This window comes from Ictalurus furcatus, chromosome 8, assembly GCF_023375685.1.
Source record: "Ictalurus furcatus strain D&B chromosome 8, Billie_1.0, whole genome shotgun sequence".
NCBI lineage: Eukaryota > Metazoa > Chordata > Actinopteri > Siluriformes > Ictaluridae > Ictalurus > Ictalurus furcatus.
The window spans coordinates 9,222,668-9,248,641 of NC_071262.1; the positions used below are offsets into that span (position 1 = coordinate 9,222,668).

General features: G+C 37.9%; 1 protein-coding gene across 1 annotated transcript; it reads right to left on the reverse strand.

The window, feature by feature from the left end:
• Positions 1 to 346: 346 nt before the first annotated feature.
• On the reverse strand, positions 347 to 14,508 carry ap1ar (adaptor related protein complex 1 associated regulatory protein). Its single transcript, XM_053630936.1, has 10 exons — positions 14,096 to 14,508; positions 13,541 to 13,589; positions 13,393 to 13,419; positions 13,270 to 13,295; positions 11,008 to 11,104; positions 10,529 to 10,627; positions 10,109 to 10,161; positions 8,356 to 8,426; positions 5,288 to 5,410; positions 347 to 1,879 (listed from the first exon to the last, which is right to left on the reverse strand). The coding sequence occupies exons 1-10, from the start codon at positions 14,164 to 14,166 to the stop codon at positions 1,608 to 1,610; spliced, it is 888 nt and encodes a 295-aa protein (XP_053486911.1). The 5' UTR covers positions 14,167 to 14,508; the 3' UTR covers positions 347 to 1,607.
• Positions 14,509 to 25,974: the final 11,466 nt, after the last annotated feature.

A 25,974-nucleotide genomic window follows, 5' to 3' on the forward strand; every position in this document is an offset into this window, starting at 1 on the left:
TTTTGCATTAATTTCTGTGATTGCAAAATTCTGGAGGAAATGGATAGTGTGCCTTTTATTCATATCATTATTTGAATCACTTTAAAACCCATTATCTGACATGCATTGTACTGTTATCTATTATGCATCTGTTACTGTATGTATTGCACTCTCCTGGAGTCCCACATAGCAAGGTACTGGGTAAGAGAAGTGAAAATAATTTATTTGCAGCTGCAATATGATGGAGAATAAATCACTCAACAGTTTCTGATCTGGTTCATTTTTATTAGCAGAGGATAGAATTTCCCCAAACTACAGGTATATTGAGTTTGATCTCTACGATTTCACAATCAGTGAGATTTGAAGATGGATATAAAATGTGCTCCTTTATTCACAACAACCCTTATGTAGATGAACAAAAATGTGCAATTCCATAAGTTCTTCACATTTAAGAGTTAATGTTTGGAATGCTACAAAAAAAGATTTGAATGCATTCTATTTACACAAACCAGTGGTAATGACTATTTAAAAAATCAACTATGGTAAAGGCTTAGTTACAGTCATTCCAAACCTTTCATTAAAAAAACCCCAACCAAACAATTAAAGCTCAAAATCCACCACTAACCCAAGGGTGGGTCCTGTGTGGTAAGCTAGTGTCACAATTAGGCACAACATTGTTTAAACATTTTTTTTTGTTAAATAAATGTTCATTTTTAAACATGAAAAGGGTATTGTGTATTCATAAGATTGAGTCAAACAACAGACACCTTTCTTAACACACTTAATACATTCGATTAATTTGAGTCGCTATAAAGGCCCAATAGGATTGCATTACACGTTTCACCTTACATGTGTAGATAGTTTTGGTAGAGATATCTGAAATGGCAGTTGTTTGTCATCAAGTGATCAAAGATAGTGCATTTTGACTTGTAAATATATTTTAAAATAGAACATTTTATTTAAATCATTCGTAGTATAGGGCATGGAACTACTAATAGGACCAAAACATGTATTTTTCAGTCATAATTTGGTATAAAGACAATTCAAGGTGTTGCCTGTGTATATTTCACACTTTAAAAGCACTTGTGTATGCATTACATTTTCACAGACAGGGTGTTCATGAGGAATTTTTAGAAGTTGCAAATAGAAGTATTTTTAGCCATACAAGATTTGTAGATCAACATGAGGGTTGATGAACGGAGATAATGGACACAGGAAGAACTTTCCCCCTAAATGCATTTCTATGCACTTCAGCCTACAGGTTCCACGTTGCTGAAATGTGTAAAAGACAGCTTGGTGCTGAGTGGATGACGGGGATATCAAGCACCACTTTTCTTAAGCACGCTACAAAAAAATACAACATTTAGCATTTATGTACCCCTCTTTGATTCTAATGAGGTAGGCCTAGTATACCACTGTGGTCATGATCTCGTTCTGTAAAGATGAAGCCAAAAAAAAGACGAAAAAGAAAAGAAAAAGTTGAGTGGATTGTTATGACTAAATGATAACCTCAAAACTTTTCTGCAACAGCCCAGAATTTTAAAAATTGCACTTGATTCAAATTTATCTTAAATAAGGCTAAATTAAAAATGTACATAGAGTGGAGCTAGTCAAGTGATTATCTGGGATTATCTGTCCTGCTGGTCAGCATTAGGCTCTGCCTCAGATGGAGTGTCCAGTACTGGATTAACAAATCCCTCGAATTCATCATCATCACACTGCTCACTACTGTCTTCAGCATGTGCACTGACAAAGTCGTTCTCCCACTCAAGAGCGTTGGAGTCCTCTGAAGCAGAGGCTGGCCCACTGCCCAACTTTTTACCGGCAGGACGGAGTGCAGCTCGCAGGATGTCCTCCTCTGTCTTAGAGCGCTCCCATGTCGCACCTGTCCGATTCATACCTACAAGTGATTGGATATTCATTAAAATAACTTGCCTCTTAAAAGTTAGTCATCTTGTACTGTATTTATTCTTATGTGCTACTATGTATATGCACCAGTCCCTTTAATAGGAACACCTACACCATAAAATTAAAACCAACGACAAGTGACATGAATAACAACATTGATTATCTCGTTACCATGGCACCTGTCAGGAGGTGGGATATATTAGGCAACAAGTGAACAATCAATTCTTGAAGTTGACATGTTGGAATCAGGAAAAATGGGCAAAAATGTGAAGTGGTCCTGGTATAAAGTGGTTAGCACCTACCAAAAGCGGTCCAATAATGGACAACCAGTGAACCAGCAACAAGGTCATGGATGCCCAAGACTCAATGATGCTTGTGAGGATCAAAGGCTAGCCTGTCTGTTCTGATCCCACAGAAGCGCTACAGTAGCGCTGCTGAAAAAGTTATTGCTGGCTATGATAAAAAGGTGTCAGAACGCAGTGCATCGCAGCTTGTTGTGTATGGGGATGAATAGCTGCAGACAGGTCAGAGTGCCCAGGCTGTCCCCTGTCCACCGCCAAAAGTGATAACGGGCACATGAGCATGAGAAAGGGACCATGGAGCAATGAAAGGTGGTAGCCTGGTCTGATGAAGCATGCTTTCTTTTACATCATGTGGACGGCTGGGTGTCTGTGTGTGCGTCATTTACTTGGGGAAGAGATGGCACCAGGATGCACTATGGGTAGAAGGCAAGCTGGCAGAGGAAGTGTGATGCTCTGGGCAATGTTCTGCTGGAAAACCTTGGGTCCTGGCATTCATGTGGATTTTACTTTGACACGTACCACCTATCTAAACGATTGCAGACCAAATACACCCCTTCATTGCAACAGTATTCTCTAATGGCAGTGGTCTCTTTAAGCAGGATAATGCACCCTGCCACAATGCAAAACATATTATTCAGGAATAGTTTGAGGAACATGACAATGAGTTCAAGGTGTTGACTTGGCCTCCAAATTCCCCAGACCTCAATCGGACCGAGCATCTGTAGGATGTGCTTGACAAACAAGTCCGATTCATGGAGGCCCCACCTCGCAACTTCTAGGACTTATCAGTCTTGGTGACAGACACCACAGCACACTTTCAGAGGTCTTGTGGAGCCTTTGCCTCTGTGGGTCAGAGCGGTTTTGGCAGCACAATGGGGACCTACACAATGTTAGGCAGGTGCTTTGAATGCTATGGCTGATTGGTGTATACACCACTCATTCATGCCATTACTCAATGCAACCCATGAAAAATATGCAGATACAGTTTTAAAATTAATCAATTTGGCATGCATTTTTATTTATAATTACAGAGGCCTTTTCCCATCCTATTCCCTTCCTGGCAACAAAAATAAGAACTTGTTCAGCAAATGGCTGATCCCATCATGGTATAACAAGGAGTGCTATGGAAATTCTTTCCTCCTTATGTCAGAGTGTACAACTTATCCCCAGGCGAGTCTGGACTTGGATATGAATGCATCTTAGTAGCATTCTTCATTGCTATTTTTGTGACCTGAAATGAAATGCTTGTACTGACATGGTTGTAGCAACAGGAGGTGTGATATTAGTAATCTACTGGCACAATGTTCATTTACAAGCGCAATTTGGCCCAAAATTGAGCGATCAAGATCCACTCTTAGTGCAGACGAAGCCTTCAGACTTAAAATTCCTGTCCCATTTCTTACAGCCCAGTTAAGTGGATGTACGATAATTGTCTTCACTTTTATATAACTAGAGAACAAAGGCTCAGAAAAAAAAAGATTAAACAGTCCTACAACAGAGTCACATCATAACATTTTACAAATCATTTTTATGCTAATAACATTAGAAAGTGAATAAAAACTCTGTCTGTTTCATTTGTTCTAATAGTCAGAGCAAACATGTTCGAACAGTTTGAGCAGCAGCAAAATGTCAGCCATGTGGAAGCTTTTGATGATGGACAAGCTTTTCATATTGGCTGTTCATGCAAGTATGAAGACAGCCAAGGACTTCTCCACTACAGGTTGTGGAATACAGCAAAACAACAGAAGGAAAAATAGTAAGATGCTGATGCCATCTATAGCCAGTTTTTGAAAAGATGAAAAACAAAATCACAAACAACAGTGCCAAAGCATAAAGTATAACTACAAAATAATTGAATTCATTGCCTTGAATTACCAGTCATTCTTTTTTGTTGAGAATGTTGGATTTCACAGGCTAATAGATAATAGATGCCTCCTTACACAGTGCCTAGTTTTCAAATATATGTCCACCAGAAATGTACAACATAGTTGCTCCTCACATTCATGGCTGGCAAGACTTTGCATGGCAACTAGAGACATTTCAGCTCTCAGTTTTACCACTGAGGGGTAAAATAATAATAATTTTTTTTTTTTTAAATTGCCTGGTCTTTTTCCAATCTTCAACAGTGAAGTGCCCACTGTAGCCTCAAATTCCTGTTCTTGGCTAAGTGGAAACTGATGTTCAATGTTTAACATGTGTATTCTGATTTACTTTTCTGCACACTGTGGTTGTAAAGAATGGTTATTTGAGTTACTGTAGCCCTCATGTCAGCTCAAACCAGCCTGGCCATTCTCCTCTGATCACTGGCATCACCAAGGCATTTCCACAGACTCCATGTTTTTTTTGTTTGTTGCACTATTCTGTGTTAACGCTATAGACTTGTGTTTGTATAGACTTTGTGTTTGAAAATCCCAGGTGATCAACAGTTTCTGAACTAATCAAACCAGCCCCTCTGGCACCAACGGCACATTTTCCCCCGATTCTCATGTTTGATGTGAACATTAGCTGGAGCTCTTGACCTCGTCACTGTCGATCTCCTGCTGCTCAAAAATTGATTTTGATTTTACACATTGCGCTGCTGCCACCTTACTGAGTGGATATTTACATGAATGAGCATGTGTACAGGTATTCCTAAAGGTACTCCTATTAAAGTAGCCAGTGTGTGAATATACTGCATGTATTTATAATATGCACATTCATGTTATTATAGTATGCATATTAAACATACTTGTTTATTATAACTTTTTGTACTGTTTTTATATTTTTGTTCATTTGTGCACTGTGCTATTTGGCTACTGTAACAAGTTCATTTTCTTTAAGCGATCAGTAAGGTGAGTGTACGTATGGATGGATGTATCCAATTTCAGTAGTTACCTGCTGTGTTTAAAGCCCTATAAGCGACAATTTAATGTCAGTCAATTTAATGTTAGAATTCTCAGGTACAAGCAGATTTAAAACAATTCTCCTAAACAATCCTCTCCTGCACATACCAGTACGTTGAGTTAGCATATAAATAGTTAGCAACAGTTAACAATGATAATACTTATGCAATGATTATGTCTTTTTTGTGTGTTTGTAATAGATAAGCGCTTTCTCACCCTCCTCATCCTCCCACTCAAGATCAAGCGAGGTGGCATCATCATTAGTGGAGCGAGTTCTGCAGGTGAAGTCCCAGCTGCTCTCTGTGTTAGGAGTCACTAGATTTGTCTCAGAGGAGAGTCCTGGATATACAAACAGTACCTGGATATTAGTGTTTCTCATCATACGAGAAATGAAATAAAATGATTAATGATGATACATGCCACAGCTAGGTGGGATAGTGAATGATGCAGCTTTTTGAGATACTAAGAGGACGATATCCACCAAGAATTACAGGTTTAATAGATAATAACTACCTTAATGAAGATCAAATATATGTAATGTAACTTATTTAAATACTCATTTTTTACAATCACCTGTAGAGTGTAGCTGATTGTGTGACATTCTCTTTGTTTGTATTATAGATATCGTTAAGCATTTTGTATAATCTATATGCTTTCCTTAAAAGAACAAATATTTACATTTTCTCAGGGGGAATAATAAGACAACATTTTTTAAATATATTGTGTCTCTGTACTCAGAGTTTTTAAACTACTTTCTGCTTTATTCAGAGGCAGTTATGTCTATTTTCAATTAAACATATCTCAAGCAATGTCACATTATCCACTTTATACTGAAAAATCAAATTTACAGACACCAAAAAGAAAAGCTATACAACATTTTTGCTTTTTATATATATAATAGTGGACTTTGTACAGAGTCAAAATGTTTCTGAGGCCCTCTAGTGGCTGGCTGCAATACAAGTTTTAACTCCACTCATTCCCATGTTAGTGAATGGGACCCAGGGCAAACTTCTGTTTTAAGTTACACCTGCACAAATTATTTTCAGGAATAATGTTCTGTCATGCTGTTCAGTTGACCATAATATCTCCCCCAATATTTTTTCCTTAAGATAAACACAGTATATGAGTTATTTGGTGACAAATTAAAGGGTGTGGTTAAGGAGGTGATATCCAAAGCTGTCAATGACAGATTTCATAACAATTTATTGACTGTATGACAATGAACACTCAAAATATTAACATTAAGTTTAGCCAGTCTCTCATTTTTAAACAAACTGCACTGAGAGAATGGGCAGAGTGTACAGGTGCATCTAAAAAAATAAGTTTCATAAAGTATTTTTTTTCCCGTAATTTAATTAAAAAAGTGGAACTTTCATATATTCTAGATGCATTACACATAAAGTGAAATATTTCAAGCCTTTTTAGGTTTAATCTTGATGATTACGGCTTAGACAGTATCTCAAAATAGTAGAATAAAGAATTTATAATACAGAAATGTTGAACTTCTGAAAAGTATGTTAATTCGGCTGGCCAATCAATCACAGTAATACATGGTCAGCAAACCAGTTACTAGTAGTTTTGGCACTGTGGGCAGGTGCCAAGTCCTGCTGGAAAAGGAAATCAGCATCTCCATAAAGCTCGTCAGCAGATGGAAGCACAAAGTGCTCTAAAATCTCCTGATAGATGTTGCATTGACTCTTGACTTGAGAAAACACAGTGGACCAACACCAGCAGATGACATGGCACCCCAAATCATCACTGACTGTGGAAACTTCACACTGGACTTCAAGCAACTTGGATTCTGTGCCTCTCCACTCTTCCTCTAGACTCTGGGACCTTGATTTCCAAATGAAATGCAAATTTTACTTTCATCTTCCCCATGATTGTGATTGTCTGAACCAGACTGAGAGATTAAAGTCTCAGGAAACCTTTGCAGGTGTTTTGAGTTAATTAGCCGATTAGAGCTCTGCTCAGGTCGACATTTCTGTATTATAAATTCTTCGAGATACTGGATATTTAATTTCCATGAGCTGTAAGCCGTAATCATCGAGATTAAAACAAAAAAAAGGCTTGAAATATTTCACTTTAAGTGTAATGAATCTAAAAAATATGAAAGTTCCACTTTTTGATAAAAATCTTGGATACCAGTGATTTTTCTTTTTCCTTAAAAAATAAGTTGTGTTGAGTGTAAATGTTGCTGGCTATTTACCAGTATATTTTCAGTTGTAACCTTACTTTTACTTACATTACTTTGATTAAAATGATTGATAATGTCAGCTAGCTAGCAAATAGCAGCTCAGTCAATCATGACTAAGAGCTCTAACATCTTTTTCTGACAAATGGTAAACTCAATATTTTTGCAAAGATTATGTGATTACAATTAAACATTTAACTTATTAATTAACACTGTACTTATCACTTTGACTTACCCAATACACCATTTTACGTTGCACTTCAAGTAATTTGCAGGTGTATGGGCAGGTCAAGAGGCATTTCAACCCCAAAAACGCACAATGGAAGTGAATGGCGCCATGATGTCCACTCATACAATATACAGTCATTGATTGGAACTATGAGGGTAAATAAGCAGTGGAGGTAGGGGTGCAAACTGGGTCTGACAAGTTGGCATGACAGATTGGCTACAAGTAATATAGCAAACTTTTCCATGCACAATTTGCAACTGTAGCTATGACAGGCTTCTTTGCATACCTGATTGTGACACTGCTCACACTAAACAACGTCTGATTAATATCATGGGAATAAGTGATTAATATGGGTGGAGGGGTGGGTGTGTCCAATTCACTTTTACAGTAAAAAACAAATAGACACTGTTCTGTAAGGATGGGCGATAAGGACTTAAAACTATCACACAATATTTTCTGGTATTTATTGCGATAACGAACCATGCATCACTGTCTTTGGCTACAAGTGCTCGCTGTTATCTTGAGAGCCTCAGAAACACAAACATTGATCTAAAAATAAAACTGATTTTCTGTAACCAAACCAGTTCCAGATTGTAGAGGTAGCTCCTCGTTTAGCGATAAACTCCTCCTCAGCTTCACGTCTGTCTTCCGCCGTACTCGGTCGCTGACCGTCGCACACAGAAATACATCTTCAACTCGGCTTTATCGTTACTATCGCAGGAAGACTAATTCTTATTGTGGGGATAATTTCTACCGGTATATTGATAAAACAATTAAATGATAAGATGTCGCCCATCCCCACTGTCCAGTTACTCACAGAAGACATGTGTGATATCGGTGAGGAGAGATTCGAGTACTCACGACTACTGCGGAATGCCTCTGACTGAGCCTTCACACTCTGCAGGTACGCTTCAAACTCTCCACCTGATGGCCTGTTAAAGAAACACACACACACACACACACACACACACACACACACACACACACACAGAGAGAGAGAGAGAGAGAGAGAGAGAGAGAGAGAGAGAGAGAGAGAGAGAGAGAGAGAGAGTGAGTGTTACGGTGCATTCCTGTCACATTCCTCTTTGAGTCTCAAGTTTCATTATGAGTAAAGATTTGTTGATTAGAACATGTTTGAAAAAGCTTCCATTTTGGTTAAAAGCTTCACATACTTCACCTCTGGTAAATTAATAATTGAGGAAGTCAAGTTGTGTCCAAAATGACATACTATACACTATGCACTTACAATATGCAAGCTAGCATCTAGTGTATGAATTTTAGAAGGGTAGTATCGTCTCAAATGGTACACTAACTGTGTTTAACTAACCTGAATTATAAGCTCTTTCCCAGTCGATGGCAAATGACATCAAACACACATGAGACGCTGCTAGCTTTAGCTGAATCATTTTACTGTTTATGTCAACATGACCTTTTTTTGATTCTGAGCAAATTTGATCCAGCTAGAAACCTGTCTCCTCACTTAAGTCCAGCTGATAAGTTTACTGTGAATACTCTCCCCTTTCTGTTTCCTGGTCCCTGCGTTGCTACCCTTTTCTAGACCCTCACCATTTGCGCATTCCTTCGTCTCCCCGAATTTACATACCTTCCCGTTTCATGCAAATATTCCCTTCTGCCTAGCCTAGCCTAACCCATTGTCTCTGTTGTGTGCCAAGCCTGATATATACTCTGCCTTTCTTTGAATAAATGAGAGATCATGCCATTTGAACTTTGCGTGTCTGTGAGTTATTTGGCAAACTCTCCCAAGCTTGGTGCAGGAAGGGCGCCGTCTTTCTTGTGTATTTTCACCTTCTCTCTTCTTAAGAATCGTAACTCGATGATTCTCTATTTTCAAATCCTAACTCCACCTTTCCTCATTTATAATAAAAAAAATAATAATAATAATAATAATACACACACACACACACACACACACACACACACACACACACATACAGTACTGTGCAAAAGTCTTAGGCACATGCAAAGAAATGCTGTAGAGCAAAGATGCCTTGCTTCTTATTTTTGCAGCAAAAAAAAAAAATGAAGCAGCCTTCATTGTGTTTTTTGTCTTAAAAGTGGTCTCTTACGTAATATGCTGCTTTCTTCAATGACATACCAACATTTTTCTGTAACATTTCATTTTGTGCTGGAAAACTAATGCTCGGGAATCAAAAATGTTTTTGTACTGACTCGATAATGTAGAAGTCATGAAATAAAAAATCTATAACAAAGTTTGTATTAAAAAAAAACAAAAAACAGGGTGCCTAAAACATATGCACAGTACCATGTCTATACATAAATCTTGTGCAAGACATTAAGTCTTACACAAGCTGGCTGCATATGACTATTTCTTTTAGTGCTGTGTATATCCTGAGTGCTTTAAGCTGATGTCTAGACATGCATTTCATCATACCCCTGACCAACTATATGTAAATAGCCCATACTTTTATAAATATGCATTCTCACAGCTTTTTTTCTGCTCATACTATTTATTTTAATTTATTCTCTTTTTAACACTTAAACATGCAATACTTTTATTTACATGAAATCCTGTACTCCCTATATTACAGGATATTATATAATAAGTTGGTGTCCAAGTGCGAGTCATACTCACTGTTTGCGATGTGAGCTGCTGCCCTCTTTCTCGGTTTTCTTCTGTGCAAGCTGCTGCTTCCAAAAACACACATGACTTTAGTAATGACAGCCTACTTAGACAGATGGCTGATCATAAAGTCTCTCAAATCTCACACAAAAACCCAAATTACATTTAATTACATCATCTTTTTCCATTTTGTTGGTCCTGCAGACTAAAATCTGCATAAATTGGGGGGCAGGGGAAATAATATAAAAAATGAGTGCAAATAAGGATACGAGCAACATAAAGAACAGATGTTAAGGAGGGGGTAGGGAAAATGCTGTTTTGCTTATAGTACTAATTAATTTTTTTTCTAAATATATCAGCAGCAGGATGAAGGACAGGAGTATGGCAGGAGGATAAGAGAAGGGCTGGGCGTGCTCAGTGTGGACGCCTCACCTCCTTTAGCTTTCGCTCCTTTGCGAGCCTCGCAGCCTCACGCTGAGCTGCGACTATAGCCTCCTCTTCTAGCCTTAACTTCTCCTCTTGTGCCACTAACTGGGCAGAAATAACACAACAAAAAGGGGGACAGTAACGAAACCGAACAAATGAAGATAATGAATAGCAGGAATGAAAAGCACTAAAAAAGCAACACAAACTGCAAACCATGGAAATAAAGAAAAACTTAAATGTAGGATTATAAAAGTAAGCTTAAATACAAGACTCTAACCCCTTACTAAAAACTGCCTGCTAATTTTGATGAATTTAAAGATTCAAAAATATTTTCATTAAATTAGGATAATCACAGACAGCAAAAGAAACTAATGTAATTAGCTCTTGGGACTATATGATGCTTGCATGTCTTCATGATCTTTTTTTTTTATTATTAGCTTAACAGCTGGAAAGACAAGGTGAGGCACAGTGGTAATGGGCCATACCTCAGCATTCAGCTTCTCATCGATCAGTGTCTGCGTATCGGCAATAGCAGCATAGCGCAGTTCCTTCAGATGGCCAATCTCCTCCTCACTGATGGGCCTGAACCAAATATAATAAAGGTCAGACTTCACAACCCTCCTGAGATTCCACAGTTTATACCTCTCAAAATTGCATATGCCAGAAGAGCTTTGACTGTATTGTCCATTCATCTTCATTTTCGCTTGCTCAAATCTTAATGGAATGGTTGGGGTAGAACAGTAGTTAATCTAATGTGTACACTACTGCAGCACTCAGCTTATTGTCGTGTCTTGTAAAACCCAAAGGAGATTTCAAGACATTCAAAATGATGATATCTATACTTCAGCTGCTACTCAGGTGGCTCCTATTCTGAACCTAATCCCTAATGCCTTGCTCTCTATCTTTACAGCTTCATGGCTTGTTTAAAAGTGGTCCCTGAAACCACGTTAGGGGGCACAGTGGCTTAACGGTTAGCATGTTTGCCTTGCACATGCAGGGTTGGGGGTTCTAATCCTGCCTCCACCCTGTGTGCATGGAGTTTGCATGTTCTCCATGTACTTCGGGGGTTTCCTCTGGGTACTCTGGTTTCCTCCCCCAGTCTGAGGACGGATTCTGTAGGCTGACTGGCATTTCCAAATTGTCCGTAGTGTGTGAATGTGTGTGCGATTGTGCCCTGTGATGGGTTGGCACTCTGTCCAGGGTGTCTCCTGCCTCGTACCCTAACCCTAAGTTCCCTGGAATAGGCTCCAGGTCTCCCTCGACCCTGTGTAGGATAAGCGGTACAGAAAATGGATGGATTTGTTGAACCATATTGTTCCATAAACACCCCCCAATATCTGGAATATCACACACAATTTCTGTGAGAGTCCTTTGATATAACAATTCCATTAAGTGATAATATCTGCAGATGTTTAAAATTTTATTTTTCACTCATTTATTTCTCCCAGTTTATGTCAGTGTCCTAGTGGTTCCGGAGCCTATCCTAGGAACACTGATTTTAAGGCAAGAAAACACCCTGGAGTCACTCCGCAGTCAATCAAGTGGCACCATGCATACACACATTTACATACTGTACTCATTCACATCTGGGGTAATGCCAAATAAGAAAGCATAGCTATTGCGCCACAATCTTGCCCAACTTTCCTTAATTTGTCTACAATTGTCCTTGCTGGTTTGACAAAACTTAACACATTTAAGACTAACAGGCAAGGGCGGAACCATGGTATGGACATTGGGGGGGGTCCACTTAGTTGTCCTTAGCCCAAATGTAGTGTAAAGGAACAAAATGCTGTGCAATTTTCCTCACTTTCACTCACATATATAACAGTCTGTCACAACGTGAGGGTTCACAATGAACTCTGCGGGAGGATATGCAAGTGAAGGTAACGTTAATAGTCAAAAACTGGAACTGACGTTAGCCTAGCATACTTCGTGGGTGTGCAAATATCAAAAGTTACTTGACGTTCTTAAGAACAAACCAAGCCATGGTATGATGCCTTCTATACTAAGCTAAGCTTACCTACTATTTAGGTATCTAGTTACTTACTGTCTGAAAAAAGCTTGTATGTTCTGCTACACTTTTCTATGCTTGGCTGCTGTCTCCATTTCTTACAGACTGAGCTGCTAAAATATATCAACGAACTTGCGTTGAGTATGGGCGCAACCAAGTGTACAATTGGAGGGGGGGCACACACCTATTTTCCTTAACAAATGGAAATATATTAAAAAGGAATAGACATAAATAAATAGAATAGATGAAGCAAAGACAGATCCGTTGTCAGGGTTAATTAAAGGGGGATATACAGGAAATATTTTGTACTGTATATTAGGGGGACAGATTGGTATTTCCTCAACATTGGGGGGGGGACACGACCCCCCCAAAGAATGCATGGTTACGCCCATGCCAACAAGGATAATTTTGAGGAAAATTGAGGAAATTATTTTGCCAAAAAATCTATGTTCGTCCAAAAAGAAAACCTTCTTACTGGTATAACAGCTATTTATTCATATAATTAAATCGTTTCTCCAAGCAGTGCTCGCAGATGCTGTGCCATGCCGCTGGATAAACTTCACGTTGCTGGAATTACTGCTGTTCTATCAGCAACAAAACCTACAGTACTTCACACCAACACTAAAAGCTACACACACACACATACATATACACACACACACACACACACACACACACTAAACTCATTGTTTTATTTATGTAAGCTGTGTGAGAAAAGCAGAACAAAACACCTTACCTGGCACAACTTTGTGAACTCTCACCCTGCAAGAAGAACCAATATTATTAGAGAAAACATAAAAGACGGTATTCCCGAGTGTGACTTTCTTTGTGTCTGGGAAATGATGAAGTCAGCACTCACCTCATCACTCTCCACAAGATTCTCAAACTGCAACATTAAAAACAAACAAAGAGATGAAGTCATTCTATGTCAAAAAAATTATTTATTTATTTTTACATAATAATATTTATTTTTTATTATTTATTTTTATGGGGGGGATTGACTATACCTCTATTGTATAATGTTCTCCAGTTGTGCTACTTCTAAAGTATTTAGACCTGTGAACAATGGGGAAAAAACAACAACAAAAAGAATTAAATTGCAATATTAATTCTTTTCTTTTTTTTTTCTGGACAACATTATTACAGTGAATACACGTTTTACTAACTTTATTCGTTGTGAATGTCAGTGCCAGTAGTGTAAGAGTAGCTCATAGCTACTGTTAATAATGCAGCTAGCCGCCTGGCTAACTAGCAGGAGGAGGGATGGGTTACGGGGCGTGGCCCTATTACTGTATAACACGTATTTTAGCTGTCTGTCAAACTAAAGGCATACTTAATGTTCTGTGAGAAAAAGTTTATTCTCGAAAGAAAAGACGCGGTTATTGATTTATTTATTTTAGTTTAACATAACATACGTTAGAGTTTAGCTTGTGGCTTAACCAGTGCACGTGATCACATGTTACTGTAATCACACTGTCACTGTCAAACCGTTCGACTTTACATACACAAAGATTAAACAATATTTTAACATTCATTTCTATAAACATTTCTAGCACCCTCACCCTCCTCCTCTCTGGATCCTGTTCGCCTCTCTCCAGAATATCCCAGTGCACTGAGTCCAGCAGTTCCCCATGGCATTGTGTCAAAGTACAGAGAGGCAGACTGGGAGCAGATCAGATATCAGCCTGCTTTTCCATCCCACACAGATCTCTCTATCAGCTGCCCGGAAACATCACCAGCGCTAAGAGAATAACGCATTGTAACACATTTCAGATTACAAATCAATAAAAAAAAAATGACCACCAGTCTGCTGCCAGAACTTGTTTCATACAGCAGCTGCAGACACAGGAGAGAAACTCCGGCGACTGCTAACCTATTGTTTCCTCTTCCTGCCAATAACACGTGATTAATGTTTAAACTACGGAAAGCCGTTTGGCTCAAATCATACGCCACCGTGAATCATCGCTAGGAGGAGACAAATGTCAATACAATTCCCTGAAGTGGGTTTAAAAAAAAAATGACGCATCGCCATTCAATAATCAATACATCCATTGAGGGCATCCGTTATTATGTTCTATATTGACTTTTGTTTTGTTTTTATACTGCTCTCTGTATAGTCCCTGTCTGAAAGGATTTTAGCTGTCGAAAAGTTATTTTTGCTGTTTTTTTGTTTGTTTGTTTGCTTGCTTGCTTTTAGCTAGGGGTTAGCCACTACTAGTGGTGTTTTGCTTGGTAACTCAGGCTGCTTAGCAACTGTATTGTTAATTTCACATGGGTGGTACACAGCTAAAATCTAAAATAGTCATAGTCCTCTCTAAAATCCTGTCTTTGATTAAATCCCATGCACAAGGAAACACAAAGAAGCATTATAGCTGTTGGAACTGCTGATATACACTGGCATAACATTGTCTGACATATATTATGTGCAGGAATTTGTGTTGTTTAATAAATAATGATAGGTACGCAGATGTCAAATCAATTGAGTTTTTATTGTCATTCCTCTATATAGCTTGTATACGTTGGAACGATATGTCGTTTCTTAACGACCATGGTGCAACACAGAGCAGTACACAGGACTACAGTAGGTGTGTTCGCCTTCATGCGGCTCTGCGCAGACTGATCCACGGCTGACTGGAAGTAGTGCATGCTGGTTAGAATTTTTGTCCGACTTGAGACGCCGCCGACACCACGTCACTGTGACGTATGGAATCAAAGTACCGCGATAGCGAGTGCAGCCGGTGTTCTGTCGATTTGTCCTACCTTGTCAGATTTTCCTACTGTAGCGTAAAATTAGGCTATATCTATATCTCTCGATCCATCCTACCACATCGAAAAATCCTACCACAGGTTTCTGCTTCGCATCTGTGACTATGTAAAATATTTCAGTGTAACTTTGCTGAAGATTCTTATTACGCAATGGTAGGATGATTTTACAGTGCAAAAATACCCTATCAGACTGTCCTACCAATATAAAATAAACAGGTAGGATGATTTGACAGTGCAAATAAGAAAAAAGCACCAATAAACGGATAAATTGAAAGAAAATAATGAAAAAAATTTAATAATATATATTTTACACCAAACAATCAAATCATTTTGAAATGGTTTACTAATCAGTGATGCATGCCCCATATCTAGCCGAATGTTTCTATGAAAAATGCTAACAAAGATGATCACTGGTGCTGGCTGGCTTTGTATGAATGTGACCATAAACAGTTCTCATTACTGCTAGCTGGCCTCGCGCAAGTAGTAAAAAATTATGGGCGTGTTGTTCAGCATGACAAAAATGACGCACTGTTGATGTGCACATGTGCTGTAAGCCCTGGTAGGACAATCTGACAGGTAGGAAGAAATGTCAGGACACCGGCTCCGTCAGCCAGTGCAGCTTCTCCAGGGTGGCTGCATGAGCTCTGATGACAACACAGCTATTTCAAGATTGGCCAGACTCACCAATGACAACAATGACGTGCTTTTCATGTTTATTCTGAAGCTTTCTGTTCCGCTAAGGCTCACAAATAAGTTTTGTTTTATAACAGTAAAAGCCCTTTTCGTGTAATCTTAATATTATATTGTGTCATGTTTATCGAAATAAAACTGCAAAAAATGTAGACCCGACATTATTGGTTTTTAAATAATACAGGCTTCATGGCTTGGTTTGTTCTCTGACATGCATTGTTAACTGTGGGACCTTATAAGACAGATGTGTGCCTTTCCAATTCATATCCAATCAACTGAATTTACCACAGGTGGACTCCAATCAAGTTGGAGAAACATCTCAAGGATGATCAGTGGAAATAGGATGCACCTCAGCTCAATTTTGAGTGTCATGGCAAAGGCTGTGAATACTTATGTATATGTGCTTTTTTTTTGCTTTTTATTTTTAATAAATTTGCAAAGATTTCAAACAAACTTCTTTCACGCTGTCATTATGGGGTGTTGTTTGTAGAATTTTGAGGAAAGTAATGAATTTAATCCATTTTGGAATAAGGCTGTAACATAACAAAATGTGGGAAAAGTGAAGCGCTGTGAATACTTTCCGGATGCACTGTATGTTGAAGATTCTTCTTGTACATACAGGCAGTGTATTAACTTAACCTATTCAGTGAAAAGTGTTTCTGGTTGCTACATGTAAAATTCAGATGTCTGTTTATCTGAGAAATATTACATCTAATCCACTTCGTCTGCAGTAAAGAAAGCAAACACCGCATGAGTGTCACTACGGGAAACAGAATGTGTCCGACTTGACGGCTCCGTTTTCATCTCCTCACCACACTGCAAGCGGCAACTCTCGCCGATCGGTTACATCCAGCCGAAATCGAACACACCTATTGTGTTTTGTTTATATTGAAACATTAATTTTATGTTCAGCCGGTTCTTGCCTCCTCCTTGCCCAACTTCAAAGTTTGTTACATACACAAAGTGCAATACACAACAGTGCGAGTCAAGTGTAAGACAATAAATACACAGGACAGTAAATACACAAAACATTTCTGTAAACTGTAAACTATTGTAGTGGCATAAACCTGCTGGGAAAAAGAAATAATAGAAACTATTACAGAAATTCTAATGATTTCCACTACAAATACCATTACAAACCATCAGCTAACCATTTAAATTATTGCAATACCATTATTGGTAATAGACAAAACATGCCACCAATAGAAGGCAACAAATTACCCAAAATACTATGTATTTTATCTTCTGTGTTTGATTGCTCATTGCTTTTCACACTTTGTGTTTGTCCATGATTGTTCATTGTTTATGTATCATTGTATTACTCTTGTAAAGTGTCCTTGAGCTCTGGAAAGGCGCTATATAAAATTAAACATATTATTATTATTATTATTATTATTATTATTATTATTACCCATAGAGACCCACAAGGATCATTACAGTTTCTATTAAAACCAATACAATTCCCATTATAACCATTAAAACCATTACCATGGTTACACATTCTGAGGTTTTTTTCTATTTGGTTTTTTTCCATAATATAAAAGTGACTGATGAAGCTTTGTAAAGTGCAGTGTGCAGTGATACTGAGTCATATCCTCAGGAACCACAAATTTTCACCAAAAAAAAAAAAAAAGAGATAGAAAAAGACCACTGAGCAGACAATGGGCAAACTAAGCATTCTTGGCACAGTGAATAAGGCTGTCCTTTAAAAGAGGAACAATAGCTCTTGGGATGCCATCCACACAGAGTGTTACTCTACTCTACTCTATCACTCTATTGGTGATAGAGTGAGAAAAACTCTGAGTAGACAGACTGACCTTTGTGCTCCCAATCTCACACCAGTTCTGCCTCTGAGTGATTACTGAGAAATGGGATAATGTACAGTATAGTGCATTGTCATAGGTACTGCAGTCTGCAGTATACAGTTTAATGTACATACTGTACACATATGTATGCACAATATTGACACTAATATACAAGAATTTGTATTAATATATCATCTCTTACAAGAATGTGGCAATGAATGGATCTAGAAACCTTTGTGATCTTTACTGGCATTACAAAAGCAAACTGGTATTGACTGGTGATTTCATTTAATTATCACATACAGTAGCCAGTACTAATGTTATGACTTAATATGCTCCAGTTTATGCTCAGTTACTGTATGTGCACCTCTCTGGCATAGCAGCACATTTCTTTCACAGTTTTAAAATTACAATACACAAGTAAGCTATGACAAAATAACAGGATGCTAAAATAAAACAGAGCACTACTTATGGCAGCAGTGTGCCTGTTGTCATCACAAACTCCACCCCTTCCACTTATCCCTACTCTTGTTGGTGAGTTTAGAAACATGTAATCACAATCTGAAGCCCTGTCCAGTTTTTCATCTGAAACTGGAATGTTTTGAGTGACAGGCAATGCCTGGTGATATGGCCATTACTGTGAGTCTTTCGTGTGAAGGGTTTACTAACAAGCTAATATTTTGTGTTGAATGCCCACTTGATTGTTAAAGCCTGCTTCTGCACTGTAGAATGCTTGATCACAGTAAGGAGCATCTTACAACCGATGTACAGTAGTGCGTGAGTTATCGACCCTCCCCTTCACAGTGTAGTAGCACAGCACAAAGTCATATCCCTGAGGCATCAATCTGCACAATAAAGGGAAAATCAAAGTTTTAACCAACGTAAAATGTAAATCACTGTAAGATGCAGCACACATTCCATGACCTCTACATTAACTACATTAACAATCAACTTGTGGATCTATGGTCCCTCCACATAAAACATAGCCCAGGTTAGAGACCCCTGGCATAACAAGGTGACTTGGCCTTAAACACTAATCTTACCTCATGGATCCTCTGGAATACCCTTTTAAGGTCATTCCACAAGTGGCTACAAACTGATACATTGTCTATGTAAGCAGAAGTATAGACTGCATCCTGCAAGATGTATAAGTGTCAACGGCTTTGTGGAGTCCAAATGGAATTTCAATAAACTGATCATGTCCTCTGAAGGCTGGGAACATTATGAGTTGTTTGGCTGATTATATTGGAAGCACTTACCAGTATTCTTTGCACAAGCTCATGGTACCTAGGTACCAAACAACTCTGTTAAGTTTTGAAAAGTCAACACACCGCCTGGGCATTTCATCCCTCTTTGGAACAACAACTACTGGGCTACACTACTTCCTTTTTCATGGACCTAGTTTCAGCATCACTTTCTTAAGGTCAGAAATCATGCAAGTTGGTTCATTGCTGAATAATCTGCTTGGAATCCTGTCCATCATTGCTGGTTGGGTGGTAGATGGAATGGGTCAGGTCAAGTAGGGTTGACTGAGAAATACTGCTCCACCAGCTCTTATACATCTTTCATCACCTTTGCTCAAGCTACCCTTAACAGGCCATGTCCTTACCTTGGATAACAGACCACTATTTGGCAGTGGCAGAAGAATGAATAATTTTTTTTTTATCAGAGACCAGGTCAAACCCTATTGCTTTTCCATGGGGTGGTATGGCATGGTCCCAATACACTCAATAACCTTATTTGTTTAATCAATTTTCACATGAAGTTGTTACCCTTACATGCATACAAACATGAACATCAATAGAAATGCATCAATAATTAGTCCTATCTTGACACCTTTAAGTGGAAATATTTCAGGGCATGTAAAGGTGTAGTCATTCACAATATAACTGGGATGTAGTGATTGACTGCCTCACTCCATTTCACACAGTGTTCATGTCAATTTGCCTAAATCATAGTCATGTACTGTACTAATGGACTAATGATTGTCCTACTCCTGTCTAGAGGTTTCAGAGTCTCCATGGAAATTTGCCTATATGGTACATCAATTATTAATCAGAGGTGCCCTACTTTACTAGAGCTACACTATATGGGCAAAAATTATGTGGACACCTGACCATCACAGCCATATTTGGCCTTCCCAAAACCTTTGCCAAACATTGAAAGCACACAAATATATAGAATATTTTTGTATGCTGTAGCTTTGAGCTTTCCCTTCACTGGAATTAAGGGGTCTAGCTCAAACCTGAACCTCATCTATACAGAAAGTGAGGTCAAGAAAGACATGGTGTGCAAAGAGCCCTGACCTCAACTCCACTGAACACCTTTGGGATGAATATGAATGCCAGCAGTGCACCAGGCCTCCTCACCCCACATCAGTGCCCAACCTCACTAATGCTCTTGTAGCAGAATGGGCAGAAATTCCCACAGCCACGCTCGAAAATCTAATGGAAACCTGACGTAGTAGTCTATTTATTTTTATGGACTACTTTCTGTTCTAATTGTTATAGAACGAGTAGAACTTAAGTTGTGTTAAATATAACGAGTTGTGCTTTGTCAATACCCCTGCTTTTCCTGCTTCCTCTGTCCTTTTAGAAGAGAGGATTGAGAGACTTGTTCTCTTTTTTCTTTTTAACCTTATTTCTGGGGATTGTGTAGAAAGTTAGGATGCTAGGCTTCTGGAGCTGCTCTTTATTAGTTGTACCTAATTTTAGATGTTTAGCGCAGAGTAAGGTGTCTAGGGGGTACTTTTAAGTTGTTTTTAACTTCCATTATTTGGAGATGTTATTATTTCCATACAGTAGATTAACAAAAACAGAGACATGCATAGGGGGGTCTTATGGAACACACCTATAGATAACAGGAAGGTTTTTACATTCTTTTCTTCGGAAACATCCTGCTCTTTTTATCTTGAGCCAGAGTCTACTATAGCAGGGTTGTCGGATACTAGATCATACCTATTGTCTAGGACGCTGACCACTCACAAGAAGCCAGGTGACGTACTGTATATAGATATAGTCTTCTTAAATGGGGTTAAGGATAAAAAAAGCTCAACCCACCTCTTACTATGCTTTTATTTCTTCCTAATTTAAATAGTACAGTTACATATTTGAACTACTTTATATTGCTATATTTCTGAAGTCTATACAAAGAGCGTTTTAAAGTTATGGCTGTGCAGCTGCTCCATTTGGAACCTAAATAGCACTGAGATAAACAGCAATATTGAAGAGGCAAAAGGAAACATTGTGTTATGTAAGGAAATAAATGGGGTTGATGAATTTAACAACAAAATAACTGATGCCTGAAATATCATTTTGCTTAGCATATTATGTCACATTTCCTGTTATCACTTGTACAAAACCAGTACTGTATCATGTATCTAATATAAATAATGCATTTATGCAAAACAATCTCCTTGTAAAGACAATAAGTTAATCAGATAAGTCCCTCTGCCTTTATGTTCACTGCTAGAGTGTAATAGGTCAAGCTGGCTACATGAAAATTGTTTTTTGACAAACACTGCCACTTCCATCTTCCATTAGCTATTGTTGGACTTAGTTTAGACATAAGACTAGCACAGTGAAACAATACTACCGCTAATCAAAAGGGAACCAAATTTCAACACTGCTGCCTTAGATGTACAGTGTTGTATACAGTATACACTTGTATAAAATGTAGGGCACCTGGATGTAGGAAAATGGTGACAAAAGGGTTAAATTGACATAAGCCTTGCCATATGACCTCTCTGCAGCACCATGGTGTGATAGTATCAGATTGGTGTCTTGTCATCAGTAATCCTGGCGTCATAATGATGTCACAAGCTAGAGGAGGTTGGGCATGGATCCAGGAACCTAATATTAAAAGAAAAGTGACAGGTTTTCCAGTTGATGGCTCATAGTGAGGGGTGATTAGAAAGTTGTTAGTTTCAAAAGCAGCATGTGTGGAAAAAGCAAACAAAAGCCAAGAAATTTGGATTACCTCACTCTTTCCGTCCTTACTTGATTGCATATCATGGCCCTGTCTGATGTCCCCCCAAACAGATGCACTCTTGTGCGGATTTGCCTTTTGTGTTGTTCTTTATTTCTATTGGTGTTTATGCAGAGATCAGTATTGAGAGTTAACATATTTTAGCAGAGGTGATTCTGATTTCATCTTAGCCATCTTGAAAGCCACCCTGACCTGTCTCCACTGTTGCTCTTGTGTACAGACGCATACAGACACAATGCCAGCCTACATCATGGAAAACATCATGGAAAAATCTGCACACAGCCAGGGAAGTTTTCTCCAGTGACATGGTGGGACAGCTGGGATAATTGTCTCCTACTATGATCATGACAAGACCAATCTGTCAGTGAATAAGCTTGGTAAAGAGGGGATTTAAATCTACTGTCAGCCATTTCAGAATATAAATACATAGAAGAGTGCTTACATTCTCTGCCTGAATCTATTGCTTGGTACATTATTTTATATGGATGATTGAATATCAACTTGATGAATATAGTCTTTCTATAATTTGTTTGATACAAGGGAATCATTGCTGTCGATATAGGTTCATTAAGTTTTCTATTAGGAAATGTTAAATAATAAAAATAAAAAGAGTGCAGTCCTAAGCAATATTGACTGAAATTATTGTAAAATACATCTTGTGGCCAAAATATGACTCTGATCATCACACTTGCACTGGCCTTTGATTTTAGTATAGGACATGACCTTAATTAGATTAGCAAGCATGAATGTATGAATGTCTTGAAGGACCATTGTTACTAAAATGCTTAAAGTGTACTCAATATAGCAGAAGACCACTTATCTTATATGTAATCTTTCATCAATCTCACGCGAATTCATGTATCAGCATTACGTAATCAGGATACAAAAAACTGGTAACTGTAATCCGTTACAGTTACGTCAGAAAAAAAAGGTGTCCTCTTTTTGGAAAGCCAGAATATGGTCACTCTAACTTTGGTGATGTAATGTTACCCGCATCAGGGACAGTGATCTTTTATTTATTATTTTATTAAAACAAATCCAAACATTGAACACGTTTCTAAACTCTAAAATAAGCTCTAAATAAAAGTATTTTAGATCATATTTCTTTTCTCTTGACTTTATTTACATATAACCTTGAAGCAATCCAATTTACATATAACATTGAAGTAATCCAGTAATAATCAGATCACATTGCGTTCATATTGTGATACTTGGATAACGTTACTGATGACATTTTTTATGAAGTCATTTGTAACTGTAACAGAATACATTTTTAAAGTAATCCTCCCAACCCTGAAAATACACAGAAAGAATGATTGTAACCAATAAATTTAACTGACTTATTTCATGTCTACATTTAGAAACAGAATATGTGTGTTGTGTTATACATAGAGAATTGATTTTATTCATTATATAAAGGGCCTCCAATGATATCATGGCTGAACAGGGCAGTGGTTTTATTTTTAAAAATAATTCACCGCTTTCTGGCTCCTGGTTTGGCAAAGGCAAATATAGCCTCTGCAAGCCATATAAGCAGACGACAATATAAATGACTTTCATTAACACAACTGGTAGCACATGTCAAGTGCCTGGAGGAAAACTGTTTCTCTATATCAGGATGATCAGTTTGGGTAAAAAGCAATCCAGCCCCCTTGGACTAGAGTGGCGCAGAGACAGGCCAAATATAAATCCATTAATTCACACCTGGGAGAGCAAATGCTCATCATTAAAGATGACTCACCTTTTCAGTCACACAGCGGTCATTCCTAAATTATACTGTATGTCCCCAAATCACCTGCAGTGTTAAGGGACAGAATAACATTGTAGAAGAGCCAGATAATTAGGGACAGAGTGCAGCTTTAACTTTTGAACTTTTGATTGATATGTAAGGAGAACTGATAATGCTAATTTCATTTCAAAATACATGTATATACATGTATAAACTGACAGCTTAAATCCCTACTTTAGACCTGTACCTACATCTCCATACCTTCCTGAAAAGAAGACTAATGAAGAAATTTTCATCACAGGTTCAGGCATTATGGTGCAAGGCTTTATTTACAGTATTTCAAACTGTAATCTATTAAATATTTTCTATATGTGTATGTAGTCGATTATATAAATTATGCAGCTACATAAATTATTAACCTATCTGAGAACGTCTCACCAGAAATGTGCTGCAGGAAAGGAACACCATTTTCCAAAAGATACATTCAGGTGCAGAATTATTGGCACCCTTGTTAAAGATGGGAGAAGATGTTATGAAAAAATATGTCTTGGGATTAATTTGCTCAATCCTACACTGAAAATATGAGATAAATCTAATATTTATTTGCAAGTTTTATCATTATTTGAATTCATTAAATCTAAAAAAAAGATTTAAACCCTTATCAAAATATGATATGATGTGTCACAATTATTGGCACCCATAGAAATAATTATGAACAAAACATAACAGAAGCATCTTCACGTTTATATTTTACTTTTTCACCTCAAAACATTTACTCGAGTAAGTGGTCATGCATGACTTCCAGTTTCACTGGGGTATATGCAGTACTTGAGGTGACATAGAAACCAAATAACCTATAGATATTCATCACAGGGAAGTATAGAGAGTACATAAATGAAATGAAAGAAAAGGGTGCTGACATTTGTAAATCAGACAGAGGCTGTGAGAAATACAGTAGGTACATGATTTAAAATACCAGTGCCCACAGTTAGGGCAATAATATAATGAAACTGAGCTGTAATGAAAACGTGTTCTTTACCCCCACGCACAGTGAGGAGGATATAGCAAAAAGTTCTCCAAGGATCACAGTTGGAGATTTGCAGAAGATGGTAGCATTTTGGGATCAGCAAGTCTACAAATCTACAATTAGATGCCACCTCCATGGCAACAAACTATTTGAAAGGCACACCAGAAGAAAGGCTTTTCTTTCATCTAACCACAAACATAAGCATCTGGAGTTCATTAGATGCTACAGGAACTGGAACCAATTCTATGATCATATGAAAAGAAATACAGCTTTTTGGCAACAAACACTCAAGATGGATTTAGTGTACGAAGAAGAGCTGGTTATATGGAAAATAACTTAGGAACCTGGATAGAATATATGGCATTATGGACTCCATTATGGACTGCCTCTGTCAAGAAGCTGTAACTGGGTCATTGTTAGATCTTTCAGCAGGTCAATGATACAAAACATACATACATATTCACACAAACACAAAAAATATCCACAGATTCAAGCTTTTGACATGGCCATCCCCTGGCATAAATCCATATGATGCTATAGGATCTGTCTGGATTCTGTATTGAGGAATGGTCTCAGATTCCTTGTGCTGTATTCTCCAGTCTCTTGACTCCATGCTTTTACATTTGCAAAGAGAGGTTACAAAAATACTAAATGCAGGGCAATAATTGTGTTGTTCACATCAACTGTAAGATTAAGTTAACTACAAAGGTATATTTTCATAATCTCTTTTTTTTAACCAATGTTAATCTTTAAATATTTTAATCCGATGTCAACAGTTCCAGTTTTGTACTATGAAATGTATTTTAGCCTGCTATCTTCCTGTATTCCTCTTAAATTAGTGGTTTGTTTTTCCCTTGCATTTCCTATAGGTGCTGTTTAATGTGGTTACATATGCTGCATTATCCTTCAGGCTTGGACAAATAACTTTCATGACATCACCCAAATAATTTCTGCTTTTCCTGGGATTAAAAACAAGGATCAGTAACTACAACCTGTCAAAAAAGATTCAGATGCAGATACATGTAAATATAACACGCACAGACAAGCACAAAAGGGCTACCACTAGAAGCTGAGTTTCAATCATGGCACAGCCATACAGTTGAAACTTTCCATCTGGATTGTTTCATTTAGAGGTTAGAACTACATCCATAAAGTTTTCTGTCATGAAGTTTTCTTGTGGCTTTCCCAGTGGCAGACTAGACCATATCGTGTAATATCAACCCTTGCACAAGTGTAAAAGATCTAAAAGCCCCAGTGGTCCTATGTGAAGTTCAATTTTAGCTCTGTACGTAAGCCGAGTCACACGGAGGCATATCTCACACACACACACACACACACACAAACACACACACACACACACACACACACACACACACACACACACACACTTTCCATTGCTATGTAGGTCATTTAACATAGAGACTAATCAGAATGGCA

Coding starts and splice junctions, on each gene's coding strand:
- ap1ar (XM_053630936.1), bottom strand. CDS start 14,166: ATGGGGAACTGCTGGACTCAGTGCACTGGGATATTCTGGAGAGAGGCG. Junction 13,590..14,095: donor AGGATCCAGAGAGGAGGAGG/GTGAGGGTGCTA, acceptor CATTGTTCACAG/GTCTAAATACTTTAGAAGTA. Junction 13,420..13,540: donor GAGAACATTATACAATAGAG/GTATAGTCAATC, acceptor TTAATGTTGCAG/TTTGAGAATCTTGTGGAGAG.